The sequence below is a fragment of the Suricata suricatta genome, chromosome 8, assembly GCF_006229205.1.
Source record: "Suricata suricatta isolate VVHF042 chromosome 8, meerkat_22Aug2017_6uvM2_HiC, whole genome shotgun sequence".
Taxonomy (NCBI): Eukaryota; Metazoa; Chordata; class Mammalia; order Carnivora; family Herpestidae; genus Suricata; species Suricata suricatta.
The window spans coordinates 92,408,364-92,428,226 of NC_043707.1; the positions used below are offsets into that span (position 1 = coordinate 92,408,364).

General features: G+C 41.5%; 1 protein-coding gene and 1 pseudogene across 1 annotated transcript; both read right to left on the reverse strand.

The window, feature by feature from the left end:
• LOC115297667 overlaps positions 1–1,269 on the reverse strand; it is a 7,351-nt pseudogene extending 6,082 nt beyond the window's left edge.
• A 10,896-nt stretch (positions 1,270–12,165) lies between these two features.
• On the reverse strand, positions 12,166–19,477 carry L1TD1 (LINE1 type transposase domain containing 1). The gene is made up of 3 exons (XM_029945820.1): positions 19,447–19,477; positions 17,382–18,436; positions 12,166–14,339 (listed from the first exon to the last, which is right to left on the reverse strand). The coding sequence occupies exons 1-3, from the start codon at positions 19,475–19,477 to the stop codon at positions 12,591–12,593; spliced, it is 2,835 nt and encodes a 944-aa protein (XP_029801680.1). The 3' UTR covers positions 12,166–12,590.
• Positions 19,478–19,863: the final 386 nt, after the last annotated feature.

Consider the following 19,863-nt stretch of genomic DNA (forward strand, 5'->3'; position numbering starts at 1 on the left):
TCCCAATGTGGCCCTTCAATTACTGAGTGCCTGCCTCCAGGCTGGAGCTGAAGAGGACTTCCTGGAGGAAGTGATACTAAGTGGAAGAAACTTCCAGGTGATAATGGAGAAGGGGGCTTTGCAGTTGACTGGAAAAGCCTGTGGGCACAGGTAAAGAGAGCAGTCCGTTCTGAGAGTTGCCAGAGCAGAGACGCTGGAGGGGGAAGTGTAATGAGGGGAGACAGAAACCAGAGACAGTCTCTTTAAAATTTTTGTTGCCTTGATTTAATTTTTAAACTTGTTTTGGCTGTCTTTTGAGCACATACAGTTTTTTAAATTAAAGTTTTCCTAATTAGAATATAAAATCTTGAATGGCAGAGAGTCTGACATACATCTTCCTTCCCAGCAGAGCCCGCTCTTCCTCTGGAGACACCTACCACCACACGGCCATGCTCAAATCCAGAATCACTAGAAGCATCAACAGGCAATGATGATCAAAACCCCTAAAGACCCATAAGCTTTCTGCCCTGGTGCACCTAGGCTCCGTTGGGACACAGATTCTTCTGTTCCTAAACCCCTAGCACAGGTGAGAGGGGCTCTGGGGCTGGAGGGAGCAGGACCACACCCCTCACTCTGGGCGAGAAGGCAAAGATCTTGCTTTTAAGGCTCACTTCTTTCTTTTTTAATTGTTCTTTATTGTTGTTGGAGTCTTTTTATTTTTTTTTAAGTTTGTTGTTCTGAGAGAGAGAGAGAGAGAGAGAGAGAGAGAGAGAGAGAATGTGAGCAGGAGGAACAGAGAAAGCAGGCTCCACTCTGTCAGCCCAGAGCCCAACATGGGGCTCGAATCTACAAACTGTGAGATCATGACTTGAGCCGAAATCAAGAGTCAGATGCCCAGCTGACTCAGCCACCCGGGAGCCCTGAGACTTACTTCTTGCATCAAGTCGTTGCTATGCTAATTTTTTGACAGTTTGCTTGCAAAGTTCGTAATTTTTCAAATAATGGATCTGGGAGATGGGGTCCACGTGTTCTCTTAAATTACCTTTAAGTGACTTTATGTTTTAACTTGGAGCAGATGAGGAAAAATAGCCTCATATAAGCATCTTCTAGGTTTCTGCCTCAGTACAAGAGCTGCGTCTGTCTTGGCATGCTGGGGAGGCAGGCTTCCCAGTGGGCTCGAAGACAGAATACCCTGTGAGAATTAGGCGGCCCAAACACAGGCAGAGTCCTAGAGAGCCTGTTCCGGAGTGGGTTCACGCTGTGAACAACTATTAAATTCCAAAAGTACATTGTGGATATGGCTATATTAATGTTTTTAATTTCACTGACTTTCTAGCTCTCTTTGTAATTCAGATGTAAATCTGTCTCCATTTCATTGTTGTAGAAGAGCCATAAACCCAAGGCGTTTAATGCGCACTTAAGCTTAAGTAACTATAACAGAAACTTTTGTTACAAAATCTTTTTCTTTAGAAGTCAGGCAAATCTGTGAGGACTTTGTCCGTCAGGGAGGGATGGTGCCGCTGCTGGGGCCTTGGGTAATCGGTCAGTTTCAGGGTCTGGATGGGACAGTGTGTCCCCTGGACCATTCCACTCCACACATCTGTGGGTGCGCCTCGTCTGCACAGCCGCCGACTGGGGGCATCTGGCCCACTGACTGGTGCATCCTGGACCCCGTGTTCCAAGACTTTCTTCCATTGCGGCCTTCCCCCGTACGGCTGAGGCTGTAGGCTGCCAACAGTTACCTCCAGGACAGGCTATTGCAAGTGTTACAGCTAAAGACATTCTGGCTAGCCCCCGCCCACTGCTCCACGCAATAGGGAGAACTATGCCTCTCCGATTTGCAAATCCAAATTTTGTTTGGATAGCGAGTGAGAATGGAGGGGAAAAGATGGCTGCTGGTCTCATTATTCACTGCAGATGGGACAAGCCAGTTTTTACCAGATGAACTGTACTCAGAAGATTCAGTCTTTTTAGGAAATCATGCACCCATTGGGGAAAAAAAAAAGACTAAAATCATGAAGGCAGGCAAGAAATTTCAGGTATGTGATGCACAGTCACTATCTTTAGAGTGCCCACGTGAATGTTCAAAGTATAACAGGTTTATTCTACAAGCTCTGAGTAGACAAGAGGGCTGTTTATTTAGTCATCTCTACACTCAACGTGGGACTCGAACTTATGACCCCGAAATCAAGAGTCACATGCTCTTCTCACTAAGCCAGCCAGGGGCCCCTGGGGTAACTGCTTATTTGATGTTGTTTATTTATAGTTCTGATGAAAATTGGGGGACATCTAGGCTTGCTCGAAACTTCAACCTTGTGCCTATAAAAGTTACAGTGCAGTATTTCGTGTTTCAAATGTATTATCCAGTATTCTTGCTTACTCCACGCTTTCAACCTTACAGTATTCAACAACTAAAGGATTAACGATCTTGTTACCAAACAAGAAAGAAAATTTTACAGGGGTTTTCCACTTCCGAATTGTCATATTATCTCGAAAGTTTAAACAAGACGATCTACTGCCACTGTTCTTCTAAGTGTCCAGTATGTTAGCAATTCCACCAGTGTGCTTGCAAGGGTGACTAATTCTTGGGACTTTTCGCTAGAGTTACGGTGTCATCATGATTAAGTGGTGAACAGCAGACGGAGATAAGCTTCAAGTGATAGTGTCACTATTTTTTGGCTATGCCTTTAGCTTTGATGATTAAAAAACGAATTCTGTGTAAAACCGAAATGATAAAGAAGAGAAAGAGAGAAGGGAAGTCACGCAGTATCTTACTGAGGGCTGGGCAGCACTGGGGTAGGAAATCTGTTTAGCAGTTCAAGGTCCCAAGGTTTTTTGTATTTCCTTTGAAGAACTTAAGCTGATACAGTCTGTGGCTTTGACATCACGGACCAAAATACTCCTTTACCTTGGGCTGGCAGGTGCAGCAAATCTGTGTGGCTCCTCAAAAATCATCCCTGAATCGGGAAACCAACCATCAGCTTAAACTAGGAAGTATGGCCTTTGCCTTCAAAGTGAAAACCTTGAAAGAAAGGCCTGTATGAGGAATCCAGCCGGCTCAGTGATAAGAATGCCTCACAGTGAAAATAAACTATTAAAAAAAATGGAAACCAATTTGAAAATAAACTATTAAAAAAAAAAAAAAGAATGCCTCACAGGACATCACCTGGATGCATTCTGTTGCTTCTGAACTCTCTGTCCTTTTCTTTATATTAATCATTTTCTTTTTAAGGAGAGAAAGAGTGTGTGAGTGGGGGAGAGGAGCAGAGGGAGGGAGGGAGACAGAGAATCTTAAGCAGGCCCCATACTCAGCGTGGAGCCTGATGCAGGACTTGATCCCACAACCCTGAGATCATAACCTGAGCCAAATTCAAGAGTCAGATGCTCAACTGATTGAGCCACCCAGGGAACCCCCCCTCCCCCAACATTTTTGAGACATAACTGACATAGAACACTGTGTAGAAGTTTAAGGTATATGTCATTTTGTCCTCTTAATCTTAAAACTTCTACCTTTGTTTCTATTCTTTACCTCTGACTGAAGGTAAAAATAATCTTCCTGGATTTAACTTGTATCTTTTTAATGGTGTCTGCTTTCTTCTTCCCCTTAAGTTCTAACTACCTCCTTCTTAATCCTAGTATCTTCTCTTTAATTCCATTTTTTAAAAAGTCACAAAGTCTCTGAGCATAGTTTTGATCATGATAGTCCCCTAAAGGTAACCCTTCAAAAGCTCCCAGGTTGCAGTACATCAGAATGGCTCACCTCCAACTCTAGATAGAGCCAGAGTACAAATGGAGGCCCACACATCCTACCTGAACGTTTAAAAATTATAAACTGGGGCGCCTGGGTGGCTCAGTTGGTTGGGCGTCCGGCTTCGGCTCGGGTCATGACCGCACGGTTCGTGGGTTCGAGCCCCGCATCGGGCTCTGTGCTGACAGCTAGCTCAGAGCCTGGAGCCTGCTTCACATTCTGTGTCTTCCTCTCTCTCTCTCTCTCTGAACCTCCCCTATTCCCACTGTCTGTCTGTCTGTCTGTCTGTCTCTCTCTGTCTCTCAAAAATAAAAAGAACATAAAAAAATTAAAAAAAATTATAAACCTAGCAAAGTACTAGAAATATGCCTTCATGAGGACATAGAATGCCATGTTCTAGTTCAGAATTCTCAGGCCTGTCCGAGTTCCACACCAGATCCCGGGACCAGGAGAATCCTCTCTGCCCACCACCAAGCTCCTCCTCTTCCTACCTGCTGGGCATTCTTTAAAGGGTTTGGAGGCTTCTTATCATATACAGGTGGACATCCAGACTCATTCACACCTCTTCCCGAGCAACCACACTCAATCAGCCCTTGCCCACCTTTAGGGCCCAAGGATATGCATACTGCCTGTCTATTTTTAGGAAGTTAAGTGGTTAAGAGGTGCCAGAAGGCCCTAGTATAAGGCTCCACGCTATTTAGCCAGTAAATTCTGGGAGCTTGGCTAGAAAGTAAGGGAGTGGCAGGCTCTCTGAGCAGGCTCCTCCGTCAGGTTCTTGGGCTCCTTTTGTGGGCTGGGGCGAGGGGAGGGTCCCCACTGCACAGGGATTAAAATTAGGGGGCATTTAAAAGCAGTGTGGCCTCAAAATTTGCTTGTAAACACACTAGGTCCTCTCCACACTTCTTCCCTAGAGAACTGTCTTCTCCAGCTCTGCTCTAAACACAAACTAAAATGAAGCACAAAAGCAAGAAGACACAAATATAACCCTAAAGTGAAATAGGAAACAAGGGTAAAAGAAGGGACTTAAACTACATTAATAAGAAAAAGGTAACTCTTGGTAAAAGAAATGAAACCAAAAAAAGTTTATTTTGAAAGCATGCGTGTGCACAAGTAGGTGAGGGGGAGAGAGAGAGAGAGGGAGAGAGAGAGAGAGGGAGAGAGAGGGAGGAAGAGAATCCCAAGCAGCTTGACAGTACAGAGCTCCATGCAGAGGCCAACACAGGGCTCGATCCTAAGAACCATGAGATCATGACCTGAGCCGAAACCAAGAGTAGGTCACTCAAGCAACTGAGGCACCTAGGCAGCCCCCAAAAGAGTTTAAGTATGTTTTAGAAACCCTAAAGGAAATACAATGAAGGATATTTAATGCAAATGAGCCAAAGGCTAAAACCAACGGAAGTTAAAAACGTGAAACTAGAGGAGATAAAGGATTTAGTGGGTAGAAAGAGGCCCAGTTCTTCAGCAATGCAGGGAAATGTGAGAGAACACACACTTAACGATGTTAACTTAAAAAAAATAAATAAATCTACAAGTAGATGAATAGGTACGAAGCCTCATCATAATACCCAGTGACATAATGCAACTAGATTTGTAATCTCACTAGAATTTTCAGAGTTACAAGGTACCACTTTTTTCCTATTGTAATGTGTTTTCAATTACGTCCTTTGTTGGCAACCAGAGGTGAGAAGCTGGCCCTTTGAGCTGAGACAGTTGAAACTGCGAATGCTGTTTCTGAAAGGAATATGGATAATATTTAGCAAAAGCCATAAAACGACCATGCTCGTTCAGCCACTCATTCCAGCCCCACGGCAGGAGTTGTGTAGGGCCGGACAAAGGAAACATTCATATCTTAAAAACTTCCAATGTAATGCTCACGCTGACTACAAAAGTAAAACCAAATGTCCATACGCAGAAGGAAGATTTAACCAATTATGTTTATCTGAGGAATCGTGCAACTAAAATGGTGGTTACAAATGGTGAAAAGATACTGTGTAAGGGACACATGCAGAAAATAAAATTCATTGTGCTCGAAAATTGCACAAGGGAAGCAAATCACTTTTTAATTTGTAATTTTTAAAAAATGTTTATTTTTATGAGAGACAGAGCACAAATGGGGGAGGGGCAGAAAGAGAAGGAGACACAGAATCCAAAGCAGGTTCCAGGTTCTGAGCTGTCAGTACAGAGCACGATACAGGCTCAAACCCACAAACTGCAGGATCATGCCCCGAGCCAAAGTCTGGCACTTAACCAACTGAGCCACCCAGGCGGCCCCTGCCAATCATTAAAAAAAAAAAATCATTGCTCTCGGGGCACCTGGGTGGTTCAGTTGGTTAAGCATCTTCAGTCAAAATCATGATCTCACAATTTGTGAGTTTGAGCCCTGCATTAGGCTCTGAGCTGACAGTGTAGAGCCTGCGTAGGATTCTCTCTTTCTCCCTCCCATGTTTTTTCTGAAAATAAATAAACCTTTAAAAAAAATCAATGTTCTAACATCTGTGATGTTTCAGTGATAAGTGATGGTAATTCCTCCTTCCTTCCCTTTCACAAGTAAGAGGCAAGTACCCCCAGCTGATCACAGAATCCCAAGGCACTTGTCCCCTTCTGATTCTGCTCGCCAGGCACTGTTCTTAGGCTTAGGAACCTTGGTCACCCCTGTGTGGCTTGGAGGCTGCACTGTGTAGCTCAGAGACGTCTAAGGCAAGAAACATGAAATTATTCACTTTGAGCAGCTTCAATTTATCCTTCAGACTTGAGTGGGGGATCTGCACTGCACTCTCTGCCCCTTAAAACCGGCAAAAGTAAAACATCACGTTTATTAATCTTGTGCAGATTTAGCAAGACTTCGAAACTTCTCTGATTCCAAAATTGGGTGAGGCTGTTATCAATCTTCCTTGATTTCTTCCACGTCTCAAGTGTATTTCCTCTGATAAACCTTCCAAAGCTTCTCGGTCTCCTTTCTACAGGTTCCCAGAGAACATGGTACACTTCCCTTTCTATATAACTCACAATTCTTTCTTTAATGCCTGGCTCTCCCACTGCAACCATAAACTCTACACAGTCAGACAATGTCTCTCTTAACATAAAGATGTTCAGACCCTTGGTATTGAGTTCACATCTTCCCTTGTGAGAAGAAATGGTCATTTCAGTCTCCTATGCAGTCTGCCTAGGGAAGATTACCACATACTTTCGAAGAAAAACTAACAATGAAATAGATAGTCAAAAATGTGGATTTTTTTTCTTAGAAGAGATTTAGGCTTGAGTCAGAAGGAAGCGACAGGAATTCTCTGCGTGAGTCAAGTCCTCTCAGGGCTGGGTTTTCCAGGCTTCTTATCTACCTGGAAGCCCTTCTTTTTGCCTTTGCCCATCTAACTCCTAGGACCTCAGGTTTAGTATGGGTATCACTTCCTCTAAGTCTTCTTTGACTCCCCAGACTATGCAGATTTGCAGGGAGCAATTAATGTCTGAGAATGGCTGGAAAGTATTCAAGGTTTGTTGTGAAGAATTTGTTGATCCGCTCGGTACCTTCTCTCTTCATATGCTACTTACAGAGACAAGGACACGATGCAGGTAGGTACTTAGTCCCTAGGGTGTTCACATTTCTTTAAAAACCTGGAGGCAATTAGGAATATAAGTGGGTACAGCCGCTATGTTCACAGTCTCAAACCTCCTGGAAAAATTAAAAATTACCGTATTACCCAGCAATTCCACCTGTGGGTATTTATCCATAAGAACTCAAAGCAGAATCTTAAGAGATATTTACACACACCCTTAGGTTCATAACAGCATTATTCACAGTAGCCAAGAGGTATGAACAATCCAAAAGTCCACTAACAGCTGGATAAAGGAAATGTAGTTATATACACACAACGGGAAGTTATGCAGCCTTAAAAAAAAAAGGAGATCCTGTCACATGTTACAACACGGATGAATTTCAAGGACATTATACTAAGTGAAGTAAGCTAGTCACGAAAGGACATAGGCTGATGATGTCACTCACGAAGGATTTAAAGTAGACAAAATCAGGAGCACTGGGGTGGCTTAGTTAAGTGACCGACTTCAGCTCAGGTCATGGTCTCACAGTTCTTGAGTTCGATCCTCTCACTGGGCTCTGTGCTAACAATTCAGAGCCCAGTGCCTGCTTCAGATTCTGTCTCCCACACTCTCTGCCCCTCCCCTGCTCACACTCTCTCTACAAAATAAAAGAAAATAGAAAAAACATAAAGTAGTCAAAATGATAAAAACAAAGTAGAAAGCTGTTGCTGGGGAAAGGGAAGAGGGAATTAATAGACAGTTTTAGTTTTGCAAGATAAAATTCTAGAAATCTGTTGCACAACAATATGACTATACTTAACACTAAACTCTATGCCTAAAAATGTTTAAGATGGTAAATTTAATGTTATGTGATTGTAACCACAATTAAAAACAAATTAGGGGTGCCTGGGTGGCTCAGTTGGCTAGATTATATTATGCTGAATGAAAGAAGTCAGTCAGAGAAAGACAAATAGCATGATTTCACTCATGAGATCATGACCTGGGCCAAAACCAAGAGTCAGAAGCTTAATCAGTTGAGCCACCCAGGCACTCCAGGAAGGGAATTCTTAAAAGAGGACTTTAAAAGCATGGAACGGAAGGCAAAAACAACTGGTTTGACTACATAAAATAGTAAGGATTTCTATTCAAACAGCAAAAGAAAGCCAAAATTAACAAATGAGTAATGAACTGGGAGAATGTATTTGAACTCTTTACAAACAGGAGATTCCTATCCAGGCATATAAAGAATCTTGTAAATCAACAATCAAAAGAAAAGAGCCTTGAGTGCCTGGCTGGCTCAGTCTGTAAAGCATGTGACTCTTGATCTTGGGACTCTGAGTTCAAGTCCCATGTTGGGTGTAGAGATTATTTCCGGGAAAAAAAAAAGTTTTGTGGGGCTCTTTTCTGGTCATTGATAAAATACCAAAGGTATTGCAGCAACAGAGGGTGAAATATAAATGACTAAAAAATATACAGCTAGCTTCTCAACTTCAGTAATTAGAGAAATAGAAATATACAATGGGATACTATTTTATATCCATTATTTTGGGAAATATTATAAAGTTGAGTGAGGGGTTACCTGGATGGCTCAGGCAGTTAAGCATCCAACTCTATTTATTTCCAGAGAGAGAGCAGGGGAGGTGCAGAGAGGGAAGCAAAGAATCTGAAGCAAGCTCCGGGCTCTGAGCTGTCAGCACAGAGCCCAACTTGGGGCTTGAACTCACAAACCACGAGATCATGACCTGAGCCAAAGTCACTTAACCAGCTGAGCCATCCAGGTGCCCCAGGCATCCCAAGCATCCAACTCTTGATCCTGGCTCAGGTCATGAAGTCAGTTTGAGACTGAGCCTGGCATTGGACTCTGCACTAACAGGGCAGAGCCTGCTTGGGATTCTCTCCTCTCTCTGTCCCTCCCCTGCTCACGTTCTCTCACTCTCAAAATTTAAAAAAAAAAAAAAAACTTAAAGAAAGTTGAGTGGCGATGTAGAAGTGGGGACTCCAGCCAAATATACAAACGACAGCCAAAGTATCTGCGAGAACTCTGACAGAGCAGCTCCTATAGCAATTAGCCTGCAAAGCCGCAGCAATCAGCCCAGGATGGTCAGCCTTGGTCGAGGACTACCAAATCCCATTTGCTCCCATTTCCAACTCAGGACCAACCAGACACCCCATGTTCCCCAAACCAGAACGTAAGATGCCCGGCTCTCGGTTACCTTCCCATGCCGATAACTTTCAATGGGAGCAGACCGAGTCTTCCGTTTTCAAACAACATAAAGCTTTCCTACTCCCAGCAGCCTCTGACCTTGCGAAATACTGGCTGTGGCTCCTGACTCCTTCACTGTAGCCAGGGCTGGATGATACTGTGGGTGTGTTCTCATCTGTGTGGTCCTCACATATTTTCACAAGCGGAACCACTGTGAAGAACAAGCCATACTGAGGAATTAAGCATAAGCTCACTTCAGGAGCCAACAGGTACTCTTACTGAGGTCCATGAGGGGTCAGGGACGAAGATGTTCATAAGCAGCATGGGGCTGGGGGGTTGGAGCCACCTGGGTGTCCACCATTAGACAAAGTGATAAAATAGAGGACGCACACTATAAAATTCATTAGAAATCTTGAGTTTCTGTGCATACCAATGCATACATCTTTCATAAAACAGTAAAAGACCCAATGCATAATTCCATTCACATAAATTAGAAACACCAACACTCACAAAAGGACATACTGCAGAAGAATATCAACGAACTACATGACTCCTATTAGTGGGTGGGAACCCTTTCCAGGGAAGGGTAGGTAGGAATGAGAGCCAGATTAAAGGGAAAATACAAGAGGTTTTGTACAGACTTGATAGAGTAGCAGGGACTAAAGGGTATTACCAACTGTCTATTTTTTTTTTAATAAAGTTTATTTATTGTGACAGAGAGAGAGCGAGCACGCACACAAGGGGAGAGGCAGAGACCGGGAGAGACAGAATCCCAAGCAGGCTCCACACAGTCAGTGCAGAGCCCAAATCGGGATAGGATCTCACAAACCATGAGATCATGAGCTGAGCTGAGCTCAAGAGTCAGATATTAGCATAGGACTTTGACTTAGGTTGTGATCCTCCTGGTTCTGGATTTGAGCCCCACATTGGGCTCGCTACTGTTAGCAGGGCCTGCTTTGGATCCTCCAGCGCCCTCCCTCTGCCCCTTCCCTAACTGGACTCTCAAACACCCAATTTGGGGCTCAAACTTACAACCGAGAGATTGAGTTGCGTGCTCTACCAACTGAGCCAGCCAGGGGCCTCACTACAGTCTACTTTTGTGCTAAAAATTCTTACCCCTCCACATACCAGTGGAAAAAGCAGCTTAAATACTATTCTCAAGTAAATCCCCCAAGAAAGGTTTTGACTTTGTAGGAGTAGCTCACTGTAAGTGTCCAAGTTGGAGAGGATTACAGAACAGACCTGTCTCAATCTGGTCAAAGCGTATCAGCATCAGCATTGTTCCTTGACCTCCTATAATTCTCCAGCCCCACATCTCTACAGAAATAGGTTATTAGTCTAGAAGAAAGCAGTGCATGGGCGTCAAATGCAGTTCACAAACACTGTATTAAGTTTTCTGTGGCTGCCGTACAATGAACTATGACAAAGTAGGCGGCTTAAAACAAAAACACACAATTCTGGAGACTAGAAGTCTGAAACCAAGGTATGACAGGATCATGCTCCCTCCAAAGGATCTAGGGAAGAATCCTTCCTTGTGACTTAACCCTAGTTATACAAGACATTTTATCACTGGGGGAGAAGGGTGAAAGGTACATGGGACAGTACTATTTTCAACAACCTGTATCATTTCATAAGCAGAGCAAAAAAGTACTTTTACAAAAGTAAGGAAAAACTGGTGGCTCAGTCCATTAAGCAGGGGTCTCAGGTCAAGCATCAAGCATCAAGCTCAGGTCATGATCTCACGGTTGCGTTTAAGCCCCACATCAGGCTCTCTGCTGGCATCACAGAGCCTGCTTCAGATCCTGTCCCCCTCCTTCTCTTCCCCTCCCCCAACTCATGCTCTTTCAGAACCCTGTAAGCCAGTAATAGCAATGCAGCAAAGTAGACCATGGAGTGCCTATGATTAGTATCTTCAGTTTTCTGACCCACATACTCACAATATATCTGAAAATGGCCTCCTGTGGTGCTCACTCCAAAATCAATTGCAGGGTGTTGAGGGGGGTGCCTTGGCTTGGTTGGTAAAGCATGTGACACTCGATTTTGGGGTTTTAACGTCAAGCCCCACAATGGGTGTTGAGATTATGTAAAATAAAACCTTAAATAAAAAAAACTGGGAAGACAATCGGCCTTACTTTAGATCTAATGGCCACGAAGCAGGACTTCCCATCTACTGAGGACTTTTATGTTGGACACAAATAGCATCTTGCAGAATTTTACAAGACACCGGTGAGGAAAGAATGAACCCAGGTACAGATGGAAGAACGGAACTCAAGCATTAGTGACTTGCCTGGGGTCACACAGTAAAATGAGAACTCAAAGCTAGGCGCACTGAGGCCAGGCCATTCAAAATACTAATTACTTTGCAGAAAGGTCCATGAAGGCCAAAGTTGGAAGGACTGAACTGAGGAAAAAAGTATATTTTAAATACTGGATTTTTTTTTTTTTTGGGTAAATTGAAAATACTAAATAAGGCCTTGAAATAAAAGCTGTAAATGATTACATCATCTCTTTAGTTTCTTCTTAACTATGCACTGCAAATCATTTTTTTATCCTACACTAACAATTGAAAATACATGAATATCCAATGTTAGCAAAGATATTTGACGTCTCCATTGCATGGGTTTATGTAATAAAATGTAAAAATCATATTAATGACAAAATAGATTACAAAATAGGGAAAAAAACAAATGAAGCATATTGAAAGGAAAAACATTTAATATAAAGATTCAAGATTGACATCATGATGATAAAATTGAATACCCTTCTCATGATAAAAGTTAAACTTTTCCATCTTTTTCCTATTTAACTTATCCTGTCATTTTTTTCCTGTGCTCTTCTATTACTTTTACCCCCCTCTTCCTGTCTATGGTTACATGGACAGATTCCTTCCCTCTCCCCAGTTTAGAAGTCTACTCCTATGTAAGGTACAATGATTACCATTAATTTTAAAACACCCTATAACTATGCCAATAAAGTAACCTTCCTTTCCCCTACTCCCCAAATACAGTTTGAGGTCCATTCTCCTGGGTAGAAATGTGGCCTTGTATTTCCGGCTTTTCCATGTTGATTTTTGCTGTGGCAGAAATGTGATATATATTGTGTGCATGTATTTATAGGCATCCTAGAATACTAACATAGATCCTCCAGTAATTCTTTCAGAGAAGGTATGCAAGAAATAAACTTCGTAAATTCTTCAGTATCAAAAAATGTCCTTGTTTTACCTTCAAAATCAAATGCCAACTTGGCTGGGTATTGGATTTTAGGTGTAAAGCCTTTTGCCTGCAGAACTTTTATGATACTGCTCCACTTACTTCTAGCATCTAGAGTATCCAATGATAAGTCTGCTGTCAATCTGATTCTTGTTCCTCTATAGGTTATCTCTCTTCTCTTTCTGGAAGCCTTTATGATCTTTTCTTTATCACTGAAATTCCCAAATTTCACCAAAATGTGTCTAGGAGTGAGTCTCTTCTCATCAATCTTACTAGGTATTCGGTAAGCACTAACAATCTCAAGATTTGAATCCTCTAGTTCTGGAAAGTTTTCTTCAATGAGTTCCTTCATTATTTCCTCTGCTCCATTTTCTTTATTATCTTTTTCTGGAATTCCTATCAAACGGATATTGGAGCTTCTGGATCTATCCTCTATGTCTCTTGACCTTTCTCTATTTATTATCTGTTTGGCCATTTGCATTGTATCCTTAGAGAATTCTTCAATACGATCTTCTAGATTGTCCATTCTCTCTTCAAGTATGTTTATTCTGTTATTGAGAACATCTATTGAGTTTCTTATTTCCAAGACATCTGGAATGTAATTTTTAATATTTGCAACCTCCTCCTGTATCTCTCTGAAGTTGTTAATTACACTTCTTCTAAAGTTTTCTTCTGCTTCTTGCATTAAGTCTCTTTCTTTAGCTGTTTGTTCATCTGTTTGTAGAGTTTTCTGTCTCTCTTTTTCGGTTTTCCTTAAGAATTTAGGGATTCCTGATGAAGTACCTGATTTTGTACATAAATGCCTTTTCTGCTTATTAGAACTTCTCTCTAGTGATTTTGAGAGAGTTGGACAAACTGCCCCAACTCCTCGGTTTCTAGGTTTAACAGTTTCTTTTTTATTCTGGATTTTTTGTAACATCTGTTGTTTCACCAGTTTTTCTTTCTCAAACTTCGGAGCCAAATAAGTACAGGCTGTTTCTTTAGGTCTGTATGAGGCCTCTTTTTTCTCAATTGGGGAGGCAGGCTTTACATTTTCTACTTCAGAGTCCTCTCCTTCCTCCCACTCTGAACCTCCTTCCTCCTCTGGTTCAGAATCTTTAACTAAAACAATCTCCAAGCCTTTGCTGGTTTTTTCCTCCACTCCACATTTCGTGTTTACCAAAGAATGACACTGGAAGGTTGAATCCAGATTCTCACATAACACTGAAGCCTCCTCCTCTCCCCTCTCCTCCAGCCCTGAAGCCTCTTCTTCCTCATCCAGCTCTGAGGTCTCGTCTCCGTCCCCGTCCAGCTCTGAGGTCTCGTCTCCATCCCCGTCCAGCTCTGAGGTCTCGTCTCCGTCCCCTTCCAGCTCTGAGGTCTCTTCTCCGTCATCCTCTTCCAGCTCGGAGGTCTCGTCTCCATCCCCGTCCAGCTCTGAGGTCTCATCTCTGTTGTCCCCTTCCAGCTCTGAGGTCTCTTCTCCATCCCCTTCAGGCTCTGAGGACTCTGAGGCCTCTTCCTTCTTGGGGGATTCTTTTGTCTCCCACTCTGAAGATTCTTCCTCCGGAGTCTCTAAGTTCTTCACCTCCTGTGGCTCAGCAACCTTTACCTCTTTAACAAATAGAAAGCTCAAGCCATTACCAACTTCTCCTCCAGCTCCATGCTTTGAATCTAGCAGAGTTTTCCCCTGAAGGTAAAAAAAATTCAACAAACAAATCAATAAATATCATATATCTTTTAAAGGAATTAGTGCTTTCACTCTCTAAATTTAATTTTGACTGCCATGTTATCAATTATGAAATATCTAGAAGACTATTTAGGGGGTGCCTGGGTGGTTCACTCAGTTGAATGTCTGACTTTGGATCAGGTCAGGATCTCACAGTTATGGGTTTGAGCCCCACGCTGGGCTCTGTGCTGACAGCTCAGAGTCTGTGTCTCCCTTTCTCTCTACTCCTCCCCTGCTCACACTCTGTCTCTCTCTCTCTCTCTCAAAAATAAACATTAAAACTAAAAGAAAATTATAATTCTTGTAATACTTGTTCTTGAATGGCTAGATGCCCAAGCAAGTCAAGTTTACTCTATGATTATCCCATCACACCTGGAATCTATGTTGCACTTGCAACAAACTGCCATGAGTTCATAATGTTTACTGTGTTCCTTCTATATTCCCAACATTTAAGTGTTTTGTGCCTGACTGACTCTATAAGAACAACTTGTATTTGTGAATGTCTGAGTATATACAGGACAGTACGGTAAAGACACTCTGCTATCTAACTTCAGGAATATTATGAACCTGCACCCCCTCCTCCACTCACATTTACTTTTCTCCCAAAGGAAACAAAAGTAAATTTAGTATTTCTTAAAGATCCCACTTTCAGTTCAAGTTCCGGCCACACTGCTCAAAAGGAAAGCATGGTTTGGTTAAGAGTATAGCTCCTAAATCTAGCTGTCACATTTGCTACTGGTGCCTCAACTTGCCCTCTAGAACAGCATCCAATGTACCACTCCGGATTATTATGGAGGGTTCAATAGGACAGCCTAGGTACTGAACTTAAGACAATGTCTCTAATATAAAAGTTAACTCTTAATAGTTCTTACAACCCTGTACTTGCCTCTGAATATTTCACGGAATGCTCTCAGTCACAAAAGACTCTTCCCTATTTGGGGTTGGTTGATACCTTTCCCAGACTGTTCAGAACAGGTTAGGGGCCTCATCTGTGCAAATCTCCAGGAAACAGTTAATTTATAAGATTAAATGCTGGTTCTCAAATAATTTGTTGATCCGAGTGTTTTGCCTAATTCTAGATTGTCATTTTGCAAACACATTACACTAGAAAATGTTGAGGGGGCAGGGAAAGTAGGTACTCTGAGAACCCATCAAAGACACTGGCTTAAGCTACAGACCTCTGCAGATACAAATAAATAGAAAGATATTCTGTGCTTGTGGATTGGGAGAAGTAGTATTGTCAAATGTTTATACTACCCAAGACAGATTCATTGTGATCCCTATCAAAATTCCAATGGCAAGGGCGCCTGGGTGGCTTAGTCAATGAAGCAGCTGACTTTGGCTCAGGCCATGATCTCACAGTTGTGGGTTCGAGCCCTGCATCAAGGCTCTGTGCTGACAGCTCAGAGCTTGGAACCTGCTTTGGATTCAGTGTGTGTGTGTGTGTGTGTGTGTGTCTCTGACCATCCCCACTCAGACTGTGTCTCTCTCAAAAATAAACAAATGTTAAAAAAAAATTTTTTTTTTAATTCGCATGGCATTTTTCATAGAACAATTCTAGAAATTATACGGAACCACAAAAGGCCCCAAATACCCAAAGCAATCTTGAAAAGAAACAAAGCAGAAGGTATCACATCCTGGTTTCAAACTATATTACAAAGCTGTAGTAATCAAAACAGTACATTATATGATAATGTCACAAAAACAGACACATAGATCAATGTAAACAGATACCCTAGAAATAAACTCACGCATATATGGTCAATTAATTTATGAACAAAGGAGCCAAGAACACGAAATGGGAATAGTATCTTCAACAAGTGGTGCCGGGAAAAATGGATAGTCACATGCAAAAGAATAAAACTAGATTACTAGGTTGTACCACACATAAAAATAAGAAATATACAACCAATATGAAAGAGAGAGAGAAAAAGGGAATCTCTACAGGCTTTACCTTTCAAGATTGGAATACAAAAAATATTCAGAAAATAGTGTTTTCATTGAAAGCAATAAACATGGCAATATTCTCTAATATAATGTAAAAAACAAAAATCTTTATACATGGAATGAATAATTGCTAGTTATTAGAATTAACATCTGATAGGCTTTAGTAAAGTAGATTTATTTGCATTTCCCTGTTAATAAAGAGGACTTAGGACTACTTTCTACATTGAAATCTCAACCTAATTATACCTGATACTTTTTTCATAATCCTATTGCATGAGGGCTTTTGATTAAATTTGTTTCTTTTCTTTTTTCTTTTTTTTTTTAAATTTATTTATTTATCTTGAAAGAGAAAGAGAGAGAGCAGGGGAGGGACACAGAATGCCAGGCAGGCTCTGCACTGTCAGCACAAAGGCTGATGCAGGGCTTGAACTCACCAATTGCGAGATCATGACCTGAGCTGAATTCAAGAGCCCGGCACTTCACCAATTGAGCCACGCAGACACCCCATGAATTTATTTGTTTCTATACTTCTCTCAGTATTTTAAAAGCTACTATTCTAGTGTTTACCCTTAAATACATAACATATAAATTCGTTTTCTTTCAGGATGTATAATGAATATGTATAATCTCTTCTCAGACCAATTCAACTCTTCTTAAACTATTCCAAGCTTCCAATGCCACCCATTAAAATAAAAAAGAGCCCTTAAGTCATTACTTTTAGTCTCATGCCTTAACTTCTAAGGAATTTTTTTAAGGAATTCTTTTAAATATTTATCTGTTTTACAGAAAGAGAAACAGCAATGACAGGGGAGGGGCAGAGAAGAGAAGGAGACACAGAAGCAGGCTCCAGGCTCTGAGCTGTCAGCACAGAGCCCAACACAGGGCTCAAACTCACCAACTGTGAGATCATAACCTGAGCTGAAGTCAGATGCTTAACCAACTGAGCCATCCAGGTGCCCCTTTAAGGAATTATTTCTTAAAAATTGGTGTAAACTTCAAAATAACTTTACCAACTATTATACTGCATACATAAACCCCACAGATCTATATACTTACCACTTTTTCTTGAATCCCGTATCTTCTTCCTCCTTTCCTTATTGTTTCATTGTGTGGGAGTATATCCTTCAATAATTCTCTCATAAAGGGTTTTTGGCTAGTAAAATTGCTGAGGCTTTGAAGATCTGAAAAGGTCCTTACTTCACCATCACACTTAATTGCTAATTTAACTTGACATAGAAGTTTAGGTTCAAAATCGTTTTCCCTCAGAATGTTGAAGACATTACTCCATTGCTTACTGATGTCCAATGTTGCTGATGAAAAGTCAGCTGCCAACGTAAGTACTGCTCCTTCATCTTCTCTGGAGGTTTTTAGACTTTTCACTTTATTTTTCAAATTCTGAGCAATTGTTTCCTTTCTTTTTGCTTTGACCACGTCATCCTCTCCAGTCTCTCTGTTCTCTCTTGTTACTTCCCTATGAATACTACCGTCTCCACAATTGTCTATATTGCTTATGGCTTCTTCCATACTTTCCTTGACTGTGCAATTTTGTGACTCGTAGAACGATTCCTTGCCTTGGTTAGTACTGAAGTCTTCAGCGTTATCTAATTTGCTACTTGGCTTATTTATTTCTTTTCTTTTAAAAGTTAAATTTTCAATATCCTCACCAAGTTTAGAGTTTGCGCCTTCTGTTTTCTCTACCATTTCTGTTTTTTGTGTGGCTAACTCTTTTCTTTGTTGGCATTCCAATGTGGTACTGGAGTTATTTGGATTTTTCACTTCAGGTATTTTATTTGCTACTCCTAAAATTTCCTTTAGCTCATTTTTAAGAGAGTCTCTTATCTCTTCAATCATAAAGTCCATATTTTCCATCAAGCCTTTAAACTTCATCAGCATAACTGCTGACATTTCTTTGTATCTTAAATCTAATGCCTGAGCCATTTCCTGGTCAGTTTCTATCAACTGAATTCTTTCCCTAGAAGTAATATTGTCCTGCTTCTTGGCAAGTCTAGCAATTTCTGAATGTATAAGGGACATTGTGGAAATATTTTTATTTTCCTGAAGAGTAATTTTTGTTCTTGCAGGTCTGCTAGACTCCCCAAAACTCAAAAAATCTTTAGAAAATTTATTATCTGAAATATAAAAAAAAAAAACGTAACTTGTTTACTTAAGAATTATTTTGAGAAGCACAATAAGCAAGAATATAAATGTGTTATTATGTAAACTGTGAGTACTCCATAAAATTTAATATAAAGTGTAACAAGACGGGTATATGCACATAAACAAGACAAGAAAAACAACAGAATTCAAAATTCATACAATATGATCATTAAAACCCCATTCAGGTAAAGATATGAATGCCATAATGCAACCAATAACAATGGAAATTGGCCAGTTTCCCATACTATTAACTTTGCTGTCTATGTTTGCTGTCAGGATTAAATAGACTACAGGAAAATGAACATTAAAACAGGGGCTCCTGGTGGCTCAGTAGGTTGGGCGTCCAACTTCAGCCCAGGTCATGATCTCACGGTTCAGGAGTTCGAGCCCTAGCCACAGACTCACTGCTGTCAGCACAGAGCCCATTGTGGATCCTAGCTCCCCACTTTTCTCTCTGCCCCTCCTCCACTCACACTCTCAAAAATAAACCTTTTTTAAAAAGAGGGCGCCATACCGAATTTTTAAAGTTTAAGGTGACTTGGATGGAATCTCACACAAAATGGAAAAACAGAAGCCCCTCTTTTTATTACAGAGAAAGTTAACATTAAGAATTTTTCTTAAAACCAAATCTTAAGGGGGCGCCTGGGTGGCTTAGTCGGTTAAACGTCGGCTTCAGCTCAGGTCATGATCTCATGGTTCGTGGGTTTGAGCCCGGTGTCAGGCTCTGTGCTGACAGCTAGCTCAGAGCCTGGAGCCTGCTTCCGATTCGGTGTCTCCCTCTCTCTCTGACCCTCCCCCGCTCACACTAGCTCTCTCAAAAATAAAAAATAAAAACCATTAAAAAAAAAAACAGATCTTAAGTTGATTCAGAATATTACTTTTCAGAATGCAAATATTAAGGCCTATCCTGAGGGGAACAGAATAACTAAAATCCATGCCTACTCCCACCTCACAGAGGCCTTACACCTTTGCTTGAGGAGACGCAAGCTGTTCATTGGGCTGTTCATTTTTGTTTTGAATCATTCAACCCTGCTGTCCTGATGCTGCATGGTGGGAAGGGAGAAGCCACTCCCGTTCCTTCATCCCTTAATTAACAGGGATGAGAAGTGGGCATGCACAACACACACACTCCGGACCCCAGTGGGATGCCTGCTCCTTAATCGTTTCCTCTGCAAAGCCCAGTAGGTATTCGTTTGAGTTGACTGCTGATCCACTAAAAATTGCACCACGTGCAGATTCATCACTGCTGGCAAGACCCAAGCTGCTTCACTTGCAGGTGTGAGCAGAAAAATTACACCCCCTTGAAGAGGATTCAGCAACTTCCTGGAAAGGGACCAGGGTAAATGAACAAAACTAGTAGCTATTACTGAGGCACAGGAAT

Excerpts from the sequence above, each read along its gene's own strand:
- L1TD1 (XM_029945820.1), bottom strand. The coding sequence starts at position 19,477 with ATGAACAGCTTGCGTCTCCTCAAGCAAAGGT. Across the intron at positions 18,437-19,446 it reads GCGTCTCCTCAAGCAAAGGT|ATTTTTTGAGTTTTGGGGAG; the intron begins GTAAGGCCTCTG and ends AATTTTCTAAAG. Across the intron at positions 14,340-17,381 it reads ACGGGATTCAAGAAAAAGTG|GGGAAAACTCTGCTAGATTC; the intron begins GTAAGTATATAG and ends TTTTACCTTCAG.